This window comes from Corythoichthys intestinalis, chromosome 17 (assembly GCF_030265065.1).
Source record: "Corythoichthys intestinalis isolate RoL2023-P3 chromosome 17, ASM3026506v1, whole genome shotgun sequence".
Classification (NCBI taxonomy): domain Eukaryota; kingdom Metazoa; phylum Chordata; class Actinopteri; order Syngnathiformes; family Syngnathidae; genus Corythoichthys; species Corythoichthys intestinalis.
This window is the reverse complement of record NC_080411.1, coordinates 26,463,942-26,484,493: the sequence shown is the minus strand read 5'-3', so window position 1 is coordinate 26,484,493 and position 20,552 is coordinate 26,463,942. Positions and strand designations below refer to the sequence as shown.

The 20,552-nt window shown below is 39.4% G+C and overlaps 1 protein-coding gene across 1 annotated transcript in view; it reads left to right on the top strand.

Moving 5' to 3' along the window:
* The window catches only part of trabd2a (TraB domain containing 2A), a 127,872-nt gene that overhangs the window by 56,078 nt on the left and 51,242 nt on the right, over positions 1–20,552 (top strand). Inside the window, exons 3-4 of the mRNA XM_057819448.1 lie at positions 11,401–11,547; positions 12,000–12,174. Coding sequence (XP_057675431.1) covers positions 11,401–11,547; positions 12,000–12,174 — 322 coding nt within the window. The remainder of the gene's footprint in view (positions 1–11,400; positions 11,548–11,999; positions 12,175–20,552) is intronic.

Here is a 20,552-nt window from a genome sequence, read left to right as displayed (position 1 = left end):
TATGTTTTTATTTTAAATCCTCATCACTCTACAGCGCTGTGTTTTTCCAGATTGAATAAAGCTTGTATGACAGACACGTTAGCCAAGCATCGACAGTAGTCAGGTCCAACATTACGTTAGCAAGGTGCATTAACTTAAATCTTATTCATAAGCGCTACGTTAACCTAATTTTAATAATTGCGTTGTGGCGCCCGGCCCGGTTTTCGGGGGCAGTCATTTGTCCCTGGGTCCAGTTGGGGGTGTGGAAGCATTGGTGGGGCCACGGATAGCCGGTGCTGGGCGGGGGGTAGTGTTATGCAAGCGCTGCCTTACTGTGAATACTGTACATGAGATGGTCTCCAGCTTGAAATGCTCCCACACTTTTTGACAGTTTCTGCTTTTTCTTGGTGCCTTTTTCTTTGCTTCTTTGTCGTTATCTCTATATTCATTCGTGGTATAATTCAAATATATCCGCCGCCTCTCTCTTCTTTCTCTACGCAAGTGATGTCCACGCGTTGTGCCGCATTAAAAGTAGTCCCGGCAAAACGTCATGCTTAGAGCTGCCAAAATTAAACGATTCCTCAAGGCGGAGAAAATGCCTCGATCGACTTTTAAAATCGAGTTACTCAAATTATTGGAGTAATCGTTTCAGCTCTGATTTATTTCTCAGTAAGTTCTTATGATGAGTTTACCAAGCAATGACGTAGGATTACAAGATATCACAAAAGAGTTTCAAAGCCCCTCCTCTGCAAACCCCTGCAAAGTTTCTGATACTATACTGTAGTTCTTTGGAGCTGTGAGACTTAACAATTTACTTCACATCACTTGAAATCAAATCATTAAATGTTCTGCTTTATTTCTGAGAGCTTGCAGTTTTTGTAAATCAAATCATTTCGCCCTCTTGTGCGCACTTGCAAAAATAAAAACAAAACAAAAAAAAACACCATTCCATGAGTGGGTTTTAGTTAATCTGATACGATTGCAAGGTTGCAAACAGTCAATTGTCACTGTGAAATGGCCAAGGTTCATCGTGTTTTTGTGTGAATATTTGTGTCTCTTTACCCAATCCAGGTATCTCGTTTACATCCTTTGTTTCCTTCATTTGTAACAACTACACTAATACAACACTTAGATTAGAAAGTAAGAAAATCATCACAATGTGATCGAAAATGAGTTCGTCCAATTTTGAACTTGTTATTGATGTCATTGATATACTGTAAATTCATTTTTACTTCTTTGATTTTTAAATGTCTGTGAGGCAGAGTAAATACAATACATAAACTGGGGTAATGTACTGACTGAACTTTTGAACTGGATTCCTTAGTTTTATGTAAGGAGGAAAAGGAGGCTCTTATCTTAATCAAAAGTGATAATTGTAACAGTTATCCAGTGTTGATTTTGTTTGCCAGGGTTTTGAAAATAAATAGTTTACATGCATGCCCTGCTATAAACAAACCATCCAAAAATACTCAAGTTAAAAAAAAAAGAAAAAAAAAAAAGAAAGAAAGCAAAAAGCTAAAAACATCTGTACAGACACACTAGTACAGCATTAAAAGTCTATATTGGAAGAAAATGTTCTGTGATTGGCTAGGGTCCAGTCCAGGGTGCCACCAGCCTTTTGCTGTAATCAGCTGGTGTGCATTCAACACTAATGATGATAAACAGTAGAAACAATAGTTTGATATTGGTGGACCAATTTACTTTTCGTATATTCATTCTCATCTGTGGTGTAGCACTGGGTGACATGGTGGAGCAATAATATAAAATCGTGTGTGTGCATGTTTCCTATCTGGCATTGCAAGAGATAATATGTTTGCAATTGCCACAAGTGGATGAGTGAAGGTCCATACTCCCAAGCTGTATTTCATCTACTGGCCTACAAAATTTTGGAAAATATCTGCTTCAGAGAAAAAATGGCTCAATTGTAATTGCTGTGGTGACATGGAGTGGAAAAATGATTTTAGTGCTGGTTGGCTAAAGTTTGATTACAAAGATACATTAACAGATAGTTTTACATGTTGCTACATTTGCATGAGATGGATTCATCAGTGTCTTCTAATGCTTATGAAATGTCTCTTAATTTGATGCATTTTGTCCACTTCCAAAACACCTGGATTAATGCATTACATTAAAAACAGCATATTATGTCAAAGCTTTTGCCTACATCATTACTATATTCTGAAATGGTAGACAGTAGACATGAAGTACAACCTTTAGCAAAATATATGAAAACACCAGTCTCGGATGAGCACTCACTCACTACACACTAAAAGAAATGAATAAAAAACATTGTGGTGCTCAGTAAATGTTACTTTTATAGAGCAAGTGCCGGGAAATACATAAGGAATCACTCCATTCTGAGGAAGAAAATATGGAATCGTGATAAACAAACAAAGAAATAACAATCAAAACACATCTCTAGTATTTAGTAGCACCACCTCTCGCTTTTATGACAGCTTGTAGTCTCTGAGGAATGGACTTGATGAGTATTATTCATCAATTTGGTGCCAACTCTCTTTGATTGCTGTTGCCAGATCATCCTTGCAGGTCGGAGGCTTGCTGTGGACCATTTTTTTCAATTTCCACCACAGGTTTTCAATAGAGTTGAGATCTGGGCTATTTGTAGGCCATGACATTGACTGGATGAGTATTTCTCCAAGGAATGCTTTAACAGTTTTAGCTCTGTGGCATGATGCATTGTAATCTTGGAAAATAATAAACATATTTTCAATTGAAGGGATAAGAAAGCTGTCAAAAATTTCAAATGTAAACTTGTGTATTTATTGAAGATTTAACCACAGCCATCTCCCCAGTGCCTTTGCCTGACATGCAGCCCCATATCATCAAGGACTTAGGGAAATTTGATGTTTTCTTTAGGCAGCCATCTTTGTAAATCTCACAGGAACAGCACCAAACAAAAGTTCCAGCATCATCACCTTGTTCAATGCAGATTCTTGACTCTTGACACATTATCCAATGCAGATTCTTGGCTCCTGACAAGGTTCATTTCTTTTACTGTTTCTGAATTCTAAAGAGTCACACTTTTGAAATAATTCATTATTTTTTCAAGCTTTTTATCTGAGTTTATTCTACATGATAAAGTGTCTGATTAAGTGTTCGTCCGAGACTGGTGATTCCGTACATTTTGCTAGGGGTTGTAGATATCCTTACCCAGAAATAAACATTTCAATTTCAATTGATACCCACTTTCCCCCATATTGCTTGGATTTAACATTTCAGCTAGAAAATATATATCAAAAACTATAGCCAATTGACTCTTTTGACCTCAAAATTCTTTTTTTTAGGGACCCAAATTTAGTAAAGTGTCACTACTTTTATCCAGAAAGAATTTTACTTGTAGACCAGTGTTATCTAACCTGTGCACAGACTTGATTTAGCAAGACTACAGTACCTCATGCAAAATATAAAAAGATGCTATGAATAAATTATGTTAACAATGAGACCTACAGTAATCGCTTAAATCAGTGGTGTCCAAACTATTCCACATAGGGCCGCAGTGGGTGCTGGATTTCATTCCTACAAAACAAGATGCCATCTTTTCACCAATCTGGTCTCACAATTGTAATCAGTTGATTGCAGTCAGGTGCTGCTTGTTTTAGCACAAACTTCATTGGTTAAACTGTCTGTGCCCGATTGGTAGGAACAAAAACCAGGACCCACAGCGGCCCTTGCGGACAGGTTTGGACACCCATGGCTTAAATAATTTAATATATGGAAATCATACATTACTAGGAACTATGATTACAGAAATGAATGTTTAAACAGAAAATTACACTTGCAAGTGCAGTCAATGTGTGCATACAGCAAATGAATGCTGATACACTAAGAAAATTGGCACATAATCGTTTTAGTTTCTGTACCTGTGCCATAGACTCCATCATCAGTTGACAAAACAGCTCCCACAGACATTGCGCCACGACTTCCTCTAGGCGGCCGGTCCAGGCAGAACGTTGAGTTGGCTTTCACTGTGATAAACTCAAACACATGCTGCGTTCTTACGCCGGATTTAGATAGAAACAGGACGAAGGTTTTACTGCATACAAGCAGGCAGGAGTGTCTCAAGAGTGATTTGGTCGAGGATTCAATGTATTAAATAGCACCATGCATGCACTTTGAAACGTTGTGAAAAAAAATCAATGGATAAAATTTGTGTAATTTTGGCTTGAAATCTTTACGAACATTTTTTGCTTTTAAACAAGAATCTAGACTGTTTTACGTTCACATCTATAAAAATTCCACGATTTAGGCATTTATTTACAAGAATTTTCAACTTAAAAGCTCTTTGTTTCGTGACGGCCGCCATGTTGGATTACACAATACCGTAACTTTTGCCTGAAGTATTTATGTAAAAGTAACGATAACTGCACATTTTTTGCTTTTAACCAAGAATCTAGACTGTACCTCGTTCATATCTATAGAAATTCCGCAATTTAAGCATTTAGTTACACAAATTTTTAATTTAAAAAGCTCTTTGTTTTGTGACAGCCGCCATGTTGGATTTGTATCTCTAGACAATAGCGGAATTCAATCTAAATAAGTTGCAATTGTCTGTAGAAAAATGCAAATTTTGCTTTTGTTGGGTAAAATTAAGATGATTCTGCATGCTTTGCTCAAGTTTCTAATGTGAAATTTGAGTGATTTATTAGCTGTTGAAAACGTGCACTAAATTTAAAAAACAAATTAAGTTGCTATTTTGGGCAAAAACATATACGATTTGTTAAATATTAGAATTGATCCTGAAAATAATTAATATTATCTCAGCATTTGGTGATTTTTTTTGTGTGTGTGCATCTAGCGTATAATTTGAGAATTTTATAGGCATTTTAAGTTTTGTTATACTTGTATGAAAAAATAATTAATCGGGATCTTATTAGGGAACGACTTTGAATTTTTTGGATTTCGCTGCTCATGGAGACTTGTATATGCCTAAGGGAGTTGCCTATTTTGGTTTCAAGTCAGTAGCGGCTTAGGTTTTTGAAAATATTTGAAGTTAAGTTTTTGAAAACAGGCCCCTACGCATCAGCCCAGAGCCTTGTGTCCCATCAACTGATAGTGAAGTCTATGCCCGTGCAATATGTCTGTCCTTCTCCTTTCTCCATCTAAAACTCAGATAAAGCCTGTTTTGCCTTCTCCCGGGAAATATTGACAATTTCAGTTTTTCCCGATTTTTACACACAAGGCAAGGCAAGGCAAGGCAAATTTATTTATATTGCACAATTCAACACAAGGCAATTCAAAGTGCTTTGAACCACATGAAGATCATAACAATCACATTTAAATCACTACAACGTAAAAACCAAGACAATCAAAATAGGAAATAAAATTATACCTAAAAATCGCTTTTAATCACAAACAGAATAAAAAGAAATAAATAAAAGTAAAACAAAAACTACTACTACTAATAATAATTGAAATCAGCAATGGAAATAAGCACAAGAGGAATAGAAAGCAAGTAGATTGAAATATATAAACAGTTATGGATATGCAGTGCTAAACAAAAGCGTTTTTAGCCCTGATTTAAAGGAGCTAACTGTTTGAGCATACAGTATTTCAGACGTTCAGGGAACTTGTTCTAGAGGTGAGGAGCATAATAACTAAATGCTGCCTCACTCTGCTTGGTTCTTGTTCTTGGAACATGCAGGAGACCGGTTCCAGATGACATTAGGGGTCTAGATGTCTCATAGGAATCTAACAAATCAAGCATGTATTTTGGTCCAAGGCCATTAAGCGTTTTGTAGATGAGCAGTAGTATTTTATAGTCTATCCTTTGACTCACTGGAAGCCAGTGTAGAGATTTCAAAACCAGTGTAATGTGGTCCAGCTTCCTTTTATTTGTGAGGACTATGGCTGCAGCATTCTGTACTAGCTGCAGCTTCCTGACTGATTTTTTATCAAGACCCGTAAATATACCGTTGCAAAAGTCCAATCTGCTGAAAATGAATGCGTGCATAAGTTTTTCCACGTCTTGTTGAGTCAGAAGCCCCTTAATTCTGGCTATATTAAGACAATATAAGACAAATGAAATTCTTTTTTTTTTTTTACACTTAATCAAACGAGATTCTTTCCACTGGGATGCGCTTGATCAATGTCTTGTCTTGCACTTTAATGATGTAATGATGTCATACAAAAGCTTTGAACATGACTGTCTAAAAACTAAGAGAAGTTCCTACATCCAAATGAGTGAATTCAATCTGATCATAATTTGACAGCCTGGACCTAACTTTTCCTCAGGAAAATGTAAATTATAACTCTAGAGATAGAGGGGCGAGAGTCCTTTTTGTTTTTTTCTTAAGCGCCGAACACTCCAAATCTCCGCATGTGGGAATCCAAGTGTGATGTTTGCTGTGCATGCACACTCCCACCCCACTCAATCTCAACAAGAGGGACCATTACCATGACAATGAACAATTATTGACTTTCATTGGCTCCGTTTGCTTTGATATCAGCGAGGGGTGTGTCTGTGTGTGCATGCTGTAGGGGCGCGAGCTGGGGGCAGCTATGGATGAGAAGAAGGAATCGGGGGGACCTGATGAAAGGAGCGGGAGTGGGAAAGTGCACCCACTGACCCAGGGTGCACCAACACAAGTAATAGAATCACTGGGAGAAACAAAGACATCATTTGTTAGGGTTTTCTTTCTGATTCTGTATCCGTCTTCACTTTCATGTTTGTTTGCTTCCTCTCAATCTCACTCCTTCTCCAAACCTACCCCGTTTTTAGCTGCCATCCTTTTTATCTGGCCAAGACTGAGCACCCCCACCCCCTGTCACCCTCCTTCTCCCTTCACAGCCATAATTTAAGGGGCTGAAAGGCACGGCTAGTGGAGAAAGAGGCGAAAGCTGAGGAAAAGAGTGGAGACTCTGCAGATGAGGGCCTTCCTTCACGGACGTGGCACAGATGTGAGGGTGTTTTTGTGAAATGAAGTCGGGGAGGGGCGGCGATAGGCTAATTTGCGTGGCATAAAGACGGAGGCCCTTTTCATATGCAGAGCGCCACTTTGATGCGCGGTTGATGAAAGCTGGAGGCAGCGCAAAGGAGAGGAGAGGACAGGGTGACCGAGGGGTTCTTTGTCCCCTGACAAGAAGGCATCTGCTCCATGTTGCCCTCCTCTGCGCCGCTCTACCGAGGTTCCCACAAAGGGGCGGCCGAGAGGGGAAAAAGTGTCATCGAAGGAACTCGAAGGATAGAACATTAACAAAACAGAAGCTTGGAGCAAGAGTGTGCACGGTGAATTGCATAAGCATTCAGTGATATTGTGGACAGATCAACTTAATTCCACAGCTGTCAAACAAACATCTTCACTTTAAAGAAATGTTCCCACCAACTTCATGTTCCTGTTCTTTGTGAAAGTGTGTGGCGGTGATGAGATCAGAGACCATGCGCATTACGCAGAGGTGAGCGGTGCTTTCAGTCTTTCTTAAGAAGGGCCGGCGCACACCCGCGGACCTTCAGTGTGCCTGGTTTTGTGTTCAGCGCTGACCATAGGCGGCAGGCTCACCGGGGTCTTCTTACAAATCACTGGCTGATTTCACTCAAACATGAAAGCAGAATCTCGGCAGCATTAGAGCTTAGAGATGCTCGCAGTACAAACTGACACGTGAAGTAGGCCTATGTCTAGGGTTTACTGGAATCACCTGTTACTGTCACTTTACAGCTGGAGGATATTATCTAAAGGACGAAGTATCATTTTGTTGGGGCAAGTTCACATCAACTCATCACATGGGTGCACAATTCTCCAGATTACATTGCCCTCATTTATCACTAGCAGGTCATAATGTTTTAGTTATTTTCTGTCTAGTTCTCATAGAATGTCCAGTTATATCTTGGAGGATAGTATTGCCATTACTTAAATGGCACTGACTCCCATGATCCTTATCAGAATCTAATGAAACTATAGACATACCTGTCAAGTTGTACAGTTTCGGCGTAATTTGTGCAAGTGAGCACTGATTTTTAAACGCCGTACGTTCAAAATCTGTACGTTTTTTGTGCATTACGGTATTTTTTTCCTCCGTTCGGATTTTGTCACCGTTTCGGCAACGAGAAAAATGTGCGTCACGATGCGTTACTATGTTGGTTAAATGACGCAAGAAAAGTCAGAGACACTGAGAGAGAAGAGTGTTGTGACACTGTAGCGAATGCGATGCTAGGCTAGTTGGCTCCAAAATTTCCTGACTGTAGCCAACAGCCTACAATCTACACCTAGATATCAAATGCTTATAGAACTACATGCGAAACGACAGACGGCGGCGTTAATAAACAGCCGCCATTTTGAAGCAGTAGGCTTCTCAAAAAGGCTCTGTTGTAGTGAACCTTCCTAGCGATTTTAAGTAACTTTTTATCTAAAATACTCCTAAATCGGCAAAATCTTGACTTGAATCTATCTTTAAATGATGAAACAGTTTTAGAACTTTAACATGTCAAAAGTAAACAGAAGGGAACTAATGCAAAAACGGTAGCAATTTTAACAACCTTAACCGTTGATTCACAATATTAAACAATTTCCAAACATTGCAAAGGTTACTATGTTTTTTTACTTTTTATTTTTTAAATTTATTTATTTATATATTTATTTATTTAATGAAAAAAAAAAACAAAAAAACATGAAAGGTAACACCAGTTACTTTGCCAAGTTACTAATTACTCTGACCTTCGGGTAACTGAGTTACTAACTCAATTACTTTTTGGGAGAAGTAATTTGTAACTAATTAATTACTTTTTAAAAGTAAGATCAACAACACTGGTCATAAAGAGGAAGTCTGCAGAATGAAAAGTGACGAAAGCGGAGATTTTATTCTGCCAATTTTGTTGCCGAACACAATTTTCCCGCAACTATTGATGATCACTTCTCAGAATTAGCAAAAGAAATGTTCCCCGACTCAAAGATTGCATCGGTAAGTTAATTTTATCAGTTGACCTTTTAATTTATGTTGGACACACTAACGAACTACCTTCAAGTCAAACAGAATTGCGAGCTGAAGTGCCATGAAGTGCAGCCATCAAGACATGATAAAAATTGCCAAAGGTGCTACATACAATGATAACAAAAGTCACTGTTAAATGTTAGTAATCATGACGTAGTTGAAGATACTGATTGTTCTTTGATTGCACCAGGTTAGATGTTACAATATTACCAATAAATTCATATTATTTTAAAAATTGAATTTTATTTTTTGTTTCATATTGCACGCTATATACAATGTTGTAAGATTAGTCACCAATTCGTAACAGCATACGTCACTATTTGTAAGATTGCCATCGGCCTCGTGTTTGACAGGTATGTATAGACCAATGTAAATTTGGAAAATTCATTTGTCAGCATTTTGAAATACAGTGGTACCTCGAAATACAATCGCTTCGACACACGATCTTTTCGACATCCGACGTAAAATTTGACTCGGCACTTGTTTCTACATCCGAAGACATGCTCGAAATACGACGATTTATGACAGCGCCGCAGTTTCTTTGTTTTCCCGCAAGACGGATGCACATCGGATTTTCTTGTGAGAGAAATCAACATGGGTTCCAACAATGTTAGTGTAGGTGGTGAAAAAAAGGAAAAAGGTGAGACTTACCATTGAGATGAAGATGGAAATGATAGAAAAATATGAGTGTGGTGTGCGCGTCCATGAACTGGCTCGACAATACGGCCGTAGAAAGTCTACTATCTCCTCCGTTCCAGAGTCTTTATAAGTTAAGGTGACAATTATTATTATTGTTACATTGCCCAAAAAAATCACTAACTTCATCAGGTTTTTAATCATTTATTTCAGAATTTGTGCAACACAACATGCCTTCTGTCCACTGCAGCTGAACGTGAAAAGTGAAAGTAAAAATTCCTCTCTCACTCTGCCACGTCAGCCATGTGGTGTGTTCAGGTACACCACGCAAAACACATTCGCCACATTAGAACCCGATTCGTTACATTATTACAGGTATTGTTATCACTACCTTAATTATTCCTATTTTTAATTGATAATTTATGTGTATTGCTCTGTGTAATTGCTATTTGCAATATTACCAGCAGTATTTATTAAGGATTTAGTAGAAGTTTTTGAGCTGTGGAACGAATGAATGGAATTACAGTGGTACCTCGACATACGATCGCTTCAACACACGATCTTTTCGACATCCGATGTAAAATTTGACACGCCATTTGTTTCTACATCGGACGACATGCTCGAAATACGACGACATGACTGCACCGCAAACGAACGCACGGCGGATTTTTTTGTGTGAGAACTCAACAAAGGTTTCAAAAAAGTTGGTACAGTTGGTGAAACAAGGAAAAAAAGTGATGCTTACCTTTGAAATGAAGATGCAAATTATAGAAAAATATGAGGATGAGGTGCGCATCCGTGAACTGGCTCAACAATACAGCTCCACGGTCCTCTTCCGACCACCGTTCGCCAGTCTTTATAAGTTAAGGTGACAATTATTATTTTGGTAACATCGACAAGGAAATCGCCAGCTTCGTGACGTTTTTATCGTTTATTTAAGAATTTATCCAACACAAAACACCCATTGTCCTCCACAGTTGACTGTGCTCTCAAGAAAACGGATGTATTATCTCTACCGCAGCAGGTACAGCAAAAGGTGTCCGCCATATTAGAATCCAATTCGTTACATTATTTACAGGAATAATTATTAATTCTTATTATTATTATTATTATATTATTCCGATTTTTATTTATAACATTTGTTTTGCTATGTTTAATTGTCATTTTTAATAGTACCAGCAGTATTTATTAAGGATTTAGTGTAGGTTTTTGGCCTTTGGAACAAATTAATGGAACTATAACCATACCATACCAAATTGTAACCGTTAGCATAACTACCACATTTAAAGATGTGGCCCCACAAAATGGCGAGTTTTGAAGTCACATTGATTTAACAATGGGAAAGACCAGTGGTATTGTGAGTGTTATATTAGTTGGGGCGATTGTGGCGCAATTAAGCGGCATGGAAAATGAATGAATGAATGAATGGTCCACTGCTGGAAGAATCGGGATTTGGATTCCAGCTTCCACCTGCTCCAACCTGTGCCCACTGTCGTTGTAACCTTGGGCAAGATAGTTCACCCTGTGATTGTCTGTGTGAAAGTAATGTGAGAACGAGTGTTTGATGGTGGTTGGAAGGGCCGATGGTGCGGATTTTATGCTTTGCTTCTGTCGGGCTGCCCCAGGGCAGCTGTGGCTACAGTAGTGGTTTACCACCTTCAAGTGCAGAGTGAATAAAATAATGCAATGTAAAGCGTCTTTGAGTACCCACAAAAAAAAAAAAAATGCACTCTTTAATCGAATGCATTATTATAACAATTACTGTAGTACACTGTACACTTGCTAAAGTATTACTTTCCCCCCAGAATTATTAAAGTTTAGTTTGTCTTCTTCTCACTTTAGGTAATCTTTGCCCTCAACCAGACTTTATTACAGCAGGAGTCGTTAAGAGCTGGTAGCCTTCAAGTCCCATACACAACAGAAGACCTTATCAGGCACTACAACTGTGGAGACCTGAATTCCATCATCTTTAACCATGACACCTCACAGGTAAATCTTATTTCCATCCATGAACAAGCAAGTTGCTTCTATGTTGGTTATGAGTTAATCAGACTTTGTTATGGATTAAATGCATGGACCAGGAACGACGTGTGATGCAGTTGTAGGATCTCTGCCCAGGTCTTATTATCAGCTGGGGTCCCTCTAGTTAATAGGCTAAGAGTCATTTTGACCCTTTCACCCCATGGAGTGTTGCAATGACACGGCCCTTGACCTTTTGAAGTAACCCTTAACCCCTTTGCCCAACCTTTATATCCCACCAAACCACCTCCCCAACCCCTCCACTTCATCTTATTCTCAATACAGCCACCATCTCTGAGCTTTTCTGGGAAGTGGATCTGCTTTGATAATAAAACTTCATTTCAAAAGTGAGCACGATGTTATCCTTTCTGCAGTACTTGTAGTTTGATGAACATTATCAAACAATACCTTGTCATTTACAGGTTCCAAACTTCAATAATGTAACGCTGCCGCCTAGCGAGCAGGTGACTGCCCAGGAAATAGACAGTTACTTCAGGCAGGAACTCATCTACAAGAGGAATGAACGGATGGGCAAAAGGGTTAAAGCCCTTCTGGAGGAGTACACAGACAAGAGCTTCTTCTTTGCCTTTGGAGCAGGTTAGTGCAATTTGTATTTTAGTTCTCACCTATGGTAGTGCACCAAAACCAAGATGAGCATCAGTCCAGTTTTAACCCTTCATCAACCAGAGGTTCAAACAAAATATTGCAAATTAATTCCTTCTGGAGTGGCTTTCGTATCATGATTTGTTTTTACATGTAAATCACCTAATTCGTTCTACATAAACTACATAAACACCATATTAAATTTGCTGTCATGTCCTCTGATTGCCTGTATTTGTAGTGCTTTGTTGTTCCCTAGTGGTGCTTAACTAGTTTAACTAGCTTAACTAGTTTGTTAGGTTCCAGCTTATTCTACAGATGTTATCACATGACTATTCAAGCCCAGCAAACTTGGGTAGACATTGTTTGCTATTTCATCTAGCTGTTTGTGCCTTGACAAAGCATTGCTTATAAGTTATATTCTTTTTTTTCCCTTCATATACAGTATATGGGCATTTTCCAACACATTGTGGTGTGTGTATTTCGTTTGCTCATATTTTCAGTCAAACATAGTTACATTATTGCATTGCTGTGAGTGGGAATTATCAATTACGATATGTGTTCTTTCGTAATATGAAGTGAAAAAGCTTTGAACATTTTTTCGTATGATGAATATTTCACGTTCCGAAGCCGTCATATCTCGAGGTACCACTGTACATGGTGTCCTTGAGTTACGAATGAGTTCCATGGTGACGTTAATCGAATCTCTGCACAAATCTGATTTCACCGATAAAATTCCTCAAAATTTACATCAAAATACTTAGACTACAGTAAACTAACATACATTAAAATGAAAAAAAATAAGATGTTATACTAACCATTATTGCAGAGAGTTGGATGGAGAAGAAAGAGGGGGATCTCTGAGAGCTATTGATGAGGAAGCATGCGCACCAATTTTTGGTTATGTAAAGTCTGTGTGAACACAAAATTGCTTTTGCCGTAACATTAGGAGCATAGACTTCATAACCTATTGACAAGACACGGGAAACGGGGCTGATTTGTAGGGGGCCTAATTTCAAAAACTCCAAATTAAAATATTTTCACAACCAAAGCTGCTCCCGACCTAAAACCAAAACAGGCACCTACCTTAGCCATAATTGAGTCTACATGAAGAGCGGCATATAAAAAATGCCGTTCCCTTATAAAATCCCGATTAATTATTTTTATATAAGTATAACATAACTTAAAATGGCTATAAAAGTCTCAGATTTTACACTAGATGCACAAAAATCACCAAATGCAGAGATAATCGCCTATATTTTCAGGATCAATAGCAATATTTAACATATTTTCTGGCGAAGATTCTTGTGAATGAAATCCCCAAATTCTTCATAGATATGGACGTGAAACAGTCTCGATTCTTGGCTAAAAGCAAAGAAACCGTGCAGTTAGCGTGTATTTTACGTATATTTTCGAAGTACAATGCTACTCTGTTAGCGAATGAGGCTAGCGGCCGCCTGACGTAAACAGAGCTTTTCTGGCAAAAATTCTTGTGAATAAAGGCTTAAATCCCCGAATTCTTTATAGATATGGACGTAAAACCGCCTCGATTCTTGGTTAAAAGCAAAGAAACCGTGAAGTTAGCGTTTATTTTACGTATATTGTCGAAGTACAATGCTACTCTGTTAGCGAATGAGGCTATCGACCGCCTGGCGTAAACAAATCTTTTCTGGTGAAAATTCATGTGAATTAACGCTTAAATACCTGAATTCTTTATAGATATGGACGCAAAACCGTCTCAGTGCTTGGTTAAAAGCAAAAAAATGCCCAGGTAGATTTATTTCGCGTAAATATTGCCAACTCTGAGGTTAGTCAGTTACAAAAATTAGCCGCCTCCACGTGTAAACAAAGAAGAAAGTTCCTGCGAATAAATGCTTCAATCACGCATGCATGGTACAAAAAATGTAATATTTACCTTGAATCCTCGAACAAATCACTCCTGAGACAATCCTTCCTGTTTGTATGCGGTACAGCTTTCGTAGTTCTTCAAAAATCCAAGCTTGAATCCGACATGAGCGTGTGCCGTCTTCGGCTATTACTAAATGAAGCTCGGCCCCCTCTGATAAGGCGTTACGCAAAGAATGATGAAGTGTCACGTCAATAGGTGATGAAGTCTATGTTAGGAGATTGAAGTTGTATTACAAGATTAAAGTTATATAATTTATTTTGACCTTACATGGACTAGAGGTCGTTTGGTTTCGCGGACTTTAACTCTTGGTGACGTAAGGCCAGTCTAAACACAACTGCTTTTGCCAAAGGGTGTAGCGCGAGCAAGTTGTTTTCATGCTACGTTTTTTTACCGATTCGTTGTTCGTTGGTGTCTCTACTTTCCCGCATCTCTCTATGATGTTAAACTGCATTGCTCTTCTTTAGCTTGAACAAGCAAGCATCGCTTGAAGAACCAGCTTTCTTATTTAGGGCCATGATGTGAAAAAAGGAAAAGCTACTCCTGGCGCACAAACACAGACCAGCACTATGCACTAGCTAAAAAGAAACGGCAGACAAAGCGTTGGTGTCGTAACGTCAAAATGTCGCAGTTCGATTACGTTGGAACCTGAGAACTCCCTGTGTATACTATAATATGTCCCTTAAATCATAATTTTATTTCTTTTAATTAATCAACTGTCCATTAATATAAATAAATCATGCCAAATAATCGATGGCAGCATACCGTTCATTTTTATGGATCAAATTGTGTTGCAAACCACCCTCCTCTTGGACTAAAACACAGATCAGCAGCTGAGGCCCCATAAACATTTAGGGCCCAAATAAATCCTGACTTTATTTGCTCTTTCTAGAAAGCAGCAGCTCCAATAAACCATCCTTTTTATCAGCTTGTGGTCCAAAAAAGAACTGTGCTTGTTTGCTGTTTGAAGTCTTTTGCAAGGTTTCAGAAATGTCGCTTTAAACTCAGAATTCCTGTGTAACTACGCAACAAGCTGTTAACTCTGATAAGAGACAAGATGTAAAACAGGGTGGGTCAAGACAAAAGATAACAGACAAGGTTTGTGTTGGCGTCCATGTTTCTTGATTGGCTGATCTGTATCTAAGGTAGACAGTATTTTTCTTGTAAGGAGTCTTGTTGCTTTGGCTGCAAAAACATCGATCCCGCCTAGTAAAGTGGACAAGGAGGATTGTAACCTGTAATCATTTACTAAGACAGGTTTTCAGTCTGCCTTTGCCTTAGACCAGTTTTTAAGTAAAGGCACACTTTGAAAATACCACATAGGAGCAAAAGGAATAAATAATTATAAAATACAACTTGTCGAACTGTAAATAGTGGGAGCCCAGCTTATTTTCTCTTCTTGTGTTCGTAAAGATGAAAATGTGTTTTGTATATAATCCTCTTAACATCCAAGGATGATATGCAGTTTTGAGCTTTACTTTTACAAGCACATACGTACACTCAGTCTTTTTTGTGACATATGCACAGTACCACAGTAAAAATCTAACAAATTAAAAAAAAATAATAAAAAAATACACAAGCCTGTTTATTGGACCTCTGACGTTCACAAATCAGTGAAACAATGTTTTATCTTTTTGAGAATTGAGTTATTTCCATCTGTAGCGCTGCAATGCATGTTAGGAGGGATGTTGAACGACAACAGTGTTGACAGCAGGTGGCAGCAGAGGTGCCACCTATCCTCATTATATGATGGGATATTTACACCAAAAGATATTAACCGGTAACACTTTATTTGACAGAGGCATCATAAGACCAGATGAACCACATATGAAGCTTTGAGCCGATTGGCTGCAAAGCTTCATTGCTTTAAGAAGCTTCATTAGGCCATCACGGCTCCCTTGGGGGAGACAGTGTACCTCTGCTGCGACCTGCTGTCAATACTGTTGTCGTCCAACATGCCTCCTAGCATGCACTGCGGTGCTACAAATGTAAATAACAATCAAAATTCATGTTCTTTGCTAACTATTTCTTCAGTTACTGTCCCAGTTGTTTCATCAATTGCTAGTTATGGTATTTGGTAACACTATATTTGACAGTGACACGATACAACTGTCTTAAGACCATTATAATTATGACAGGACACTAGAGGTGTGCAAAATTTCCGATTCTTAGATTATTCGCGATTCGGCCGTGGAAGATTCGAGAACGATTCACAAACATCCAAATTCCGATTATTGAAATATGCCAAGTAAAGTGGAAGTACAACACACTCAGCGCGCCGCGCGGTCTTCGGGGCGCAACGAGGAAGAACGCAGCGAGAGTAGCTAAACATCATGCTTCTCATTACCCGGCCCCTCGGGTAATGCCAATGCTCAACTCACGGCTCTAGCTCAACTCATGCCACGAGATAAAAAAACACAAATACATACCTGACTGCTGCCGAAAAGCTGCTACAAAGTACGTCATCCACATAATGGTAGATATCATTTATATAGGACTAGATGGATCATTGATTCGGTAGCGTGAGCAGCACATCTACAAAAAGCTGCTTCAAGATGGCGGCCGTTAGTAAACGGCCGCCATCTTAAAGCAGTACACTTCCCTGCAAGGCTGTTGTAGCGAACCTTCCAAGCAAACCTAATTAACTTTTTATCTTAAATACTCCTAAATCGGTAACATATTGACTTGAATCTATCTTTAAAATAGTTTTAAAAGTTTCACATGTTGAAAGTAGACAAAAGGGAAATTATGGAATGACGGGAGCAATTTTAACAACTTTAACAGTTGATTCACAACATTAAATTAATTGAATGTAGTTTAAAGCTGCTGTTACAGAATGGGGACTGGAGTTTTTTATTTACTGTTATTTTTGTATATTTGTTTACTGCTATATGTTAACTTGATACTGAAATAGTAGTTTGGTTTAGCCTGAGAGGATTTTTGAACAATTTTGGAACTAATGTACAAAACATTTATAAAAATAAATAAATAAATATATATATATATATTTTTTTTTAAAAGGAGGGGGGTGCATCAATAATCGTTTTATAATGCCCAAAGATTCCCAGCTCTACAGGACACTGCCATGAGTATTAATGAATGCTTATGACGGATGTCATTTTGTGTGATCCGGCAAATGATCTTAATTTTGAATGGATGTAAAAGATCCGAGCTGGACAAAATGGAGTTAGTGACATAATATTGCCGGATGACACTTACCTCTTACTCTGACTGACATTTGTCATAAGCATTCATTAATACCTATGATAATGTCATGTCATATCTATATGACTGTTTTATGGCAGTCTTATGACGCCGCTGTCAAAAAAAGTGTTAAATATTAGCCCAAATAAATCAACAAATTAGCCGCACTGGACTATAAGCCGCAGGATTCAGAATGAGGGAAAAAAATAGCGGCTTATAGTCTGAAAATTGTAGTATGTATTTACTTTTAATAAAGTGTGCATGCATATTTGAAGAAATATGGTATGTTACAGTTTTCTGTTTCAAGGTCTTACCACATCATAAATTTGTGCACTCTTATAGGAAATAAGCATTATGAAAGGCAATATTCATACAGTCAAGACAGTAGGGAAAAAAACATCGCTTGTATAAAAGTCATGTTTATTTAACATTTAAATGAAATTGTGCTACAGCATTTTACACTTTCAGGCCAATTAGAAAGAACCCAAACACTGGATACCAGTGGAAAGAACATTTCAACATGTTGTTTTGTTCTGATGATGGTGTACATTTGGTGTGGAAAGGATCAAATTATAGTACCATCCATTTTTCTGTCACTTTTTCCCTTCTGATGACATCGTCCACAGTCAGTGTTTCTCACTAGGTCATTTCATAAACTCAAAAGTAGCTTTAAACAGAGTCGAAGCGTAGAGGTAGGCCGTCACAGACTTCTGGCAGGAAACAGCTGAGTAAAAGCAGACACACACACAAACACACGCAAACGAGAGTACATTTCACGACGAGTCCCCAAGGATGCACCTTTATGAGGGTTAGGCCTCAAAATGTGTGTGCGTGTGCCTGCGTGTGTATGAGCTGGTGAGTGAAAGTGATACGACCAATCAGCCCAGAAGCACTAGTTTTCGACAAATGGAGGGCAGCTTGGGTCAGTGTGGACAAGGAACTAGATGGGGGACATTAGCGTGCATTCACACTCACTCACTCTCTCTCTCTGTCCAGCACACACGTGCATGCGCGCATGCACCACAGGCCCCCGAGCTCCACACTGAAGACAAACTACGGTAAAATGTGTCCTTAATTATCCCCGGAGGGGTCAAAGGACGCATACACACACAAATGCTCACCACAATGGAGCTCATTATGGCAGCTTAGCTTACTCAACTTCCCTGTTACAATCAGTTGAGAGATGAGTATGTTCGTACATGGTCTCATTAGTTATCAGTCCTCATGTCACCATTGTCTCAGGCTAAGGATGATTCCATTTACTTTAATTGGAAAAAAAATGTTCATATTTATCATTCAGGCCATGTTGTGCACTAGAAACTGTTCTTGGTTCAAAACCATGGTCTTGGTCTTTGTCCTAATTTTGACTCCTAAAAGTTTTGATCTTTGGGCGTATTCACACCATTCCATTTGTTCCAGACCAAACTTAAAAGTTTGTGGTGTGCACCTTTTGAGCTGGTGTGAATACACACCAGCGATTTCTGGTGCGGACCAAACAGCCGGTCCGAGACCTCGCCGGAGAGGTGGTCTCTGTTCGCTTCCAAGCGGACCATTGTGCGGTTTGCTGTAGGTGTGAAAGCCACCGCAGCATGGTCCGGACCATAGCAGAAATCTCATACCTTTTTGCACGTAACAGGCTTCAGTAGCAAGGAAATGCTGTTTGTTTAGCATCACAGTCCGTGGTTAGTAGTACATCGGCTAATATGAGTTGGGGTTCAACATGGAGTAATTAGGAGCGGAATGTCTACTGTCCTTGTAAAATGAATTTGGCATCTAAGGCCTGGGATGCTCCAAATGTCCCACAAATGCTTGTAATTGGATAAAACAAATAATTATGAGCACGTTTGAAGTACTGGGGAGCTCAGTGATTGTTTACTTCCTTATTTTAACGTGTTATCTCACCCAGACCGTTTCGTCTAATCATTGAATGATTTTTGTACATGCGTAAGTTTGTTGTCAAATCCTTGGTTGCTTGCTCAAATTGCAATGTGAAAAGGAATGTATTAAAAAAAGTCCAGACCAAATGTACAGTGGTACCTCGACACACGGTCGCTATGACAAACGAATTTTCGACACCCGACGTAAAATTTGAAGCGCCATTTGTTTCTATATGCTCGAAATGCGACGATTTCGCATTATATACACAGATGGTCGCAGTCTGCCTCGACAGTTTAGTCACCTGCCCTGACAGTTCCGTCACCTGGCGCAAGATAGTTTCCACTTTTTCCCATCCTTCCTCGGACTGAACCGTGAGTCCATGGAGCCAGTTCTCTGTCCAAGCCTCGACGCGATCTTCCAGTCCAGTGCCTTGAATCGCACCATTTAATCCGTGGTCAATTTGTTGATTTCCTTGAAAGCTGCCGTCTTGGAAACTTTCCGGTAGAGCAGGGCACCTTCTAAGCCAAGCAGAAGGAACCCCACAACCGTCACGCCAAACAGCCAAATATCCTCAATATCTTCCACAGAGAAGACAGTAAGACACACTTGTTTTCAGTGATCCCATGAATCTCTCACGTAACCAGTGGCGAAGGTGCCGTCCGGGCAAGACTGCTCCTCTGGTGCACGATGTCTTGTTGAAAAAAATCTTGTCAATTGCGCAAATAGACCAATTAATCAGATCCATTTTTGTATGAGAGACCAGCACGGTTGATCCACAGAGGAAATACAAAAAAAGCAGACAGACTGACTGATGAAGACGAAGATAACAGCAAGCAGTGTTAGGGTATGCGACGAGAGAGGATTCAAATGCGGACAAGCAGGGGTTGTGGCTAGTAATATTTTATTGGCGAGCACAAACAATAACGTGGCGGGTGTAGGTCGTTCTGCTCCGGGTAGCTGAGCCGACGTGGGGTGTGGAAGCTCGGAAGGAAGGCGTGGAATCCGACACGGGCGCGCAAAGTCAGGACCTGGGGCGAGAAGATAAAAGTCGTGAACTGGGGATCAGATAAATAATTAAGTACGCGTAATTAAGTACGCGAGATGCAACTGACGTGGTAAACAGACTAGTTGATCGGGCGACGAGGTGGTGGCCTCCACTGGCTTATGAGATGAATGGAAGATTGTCATTGCCAGCAGCTGTGGCCGCTCCACCCGTCTGGCGTCCAACCTGCAATCAATAAAAACACCCACTACTGCCCAAGGTGGGCCAGGGCTCAGGAGGGAGGGGCCGAGGCCCTAACAAGCAGCAGCATGGAGGAAAAATACGTACGCCCCCGTCGAAGGCAGGAAGAAGAATTAGCACCCAATTCATTACGTTATGACAGTA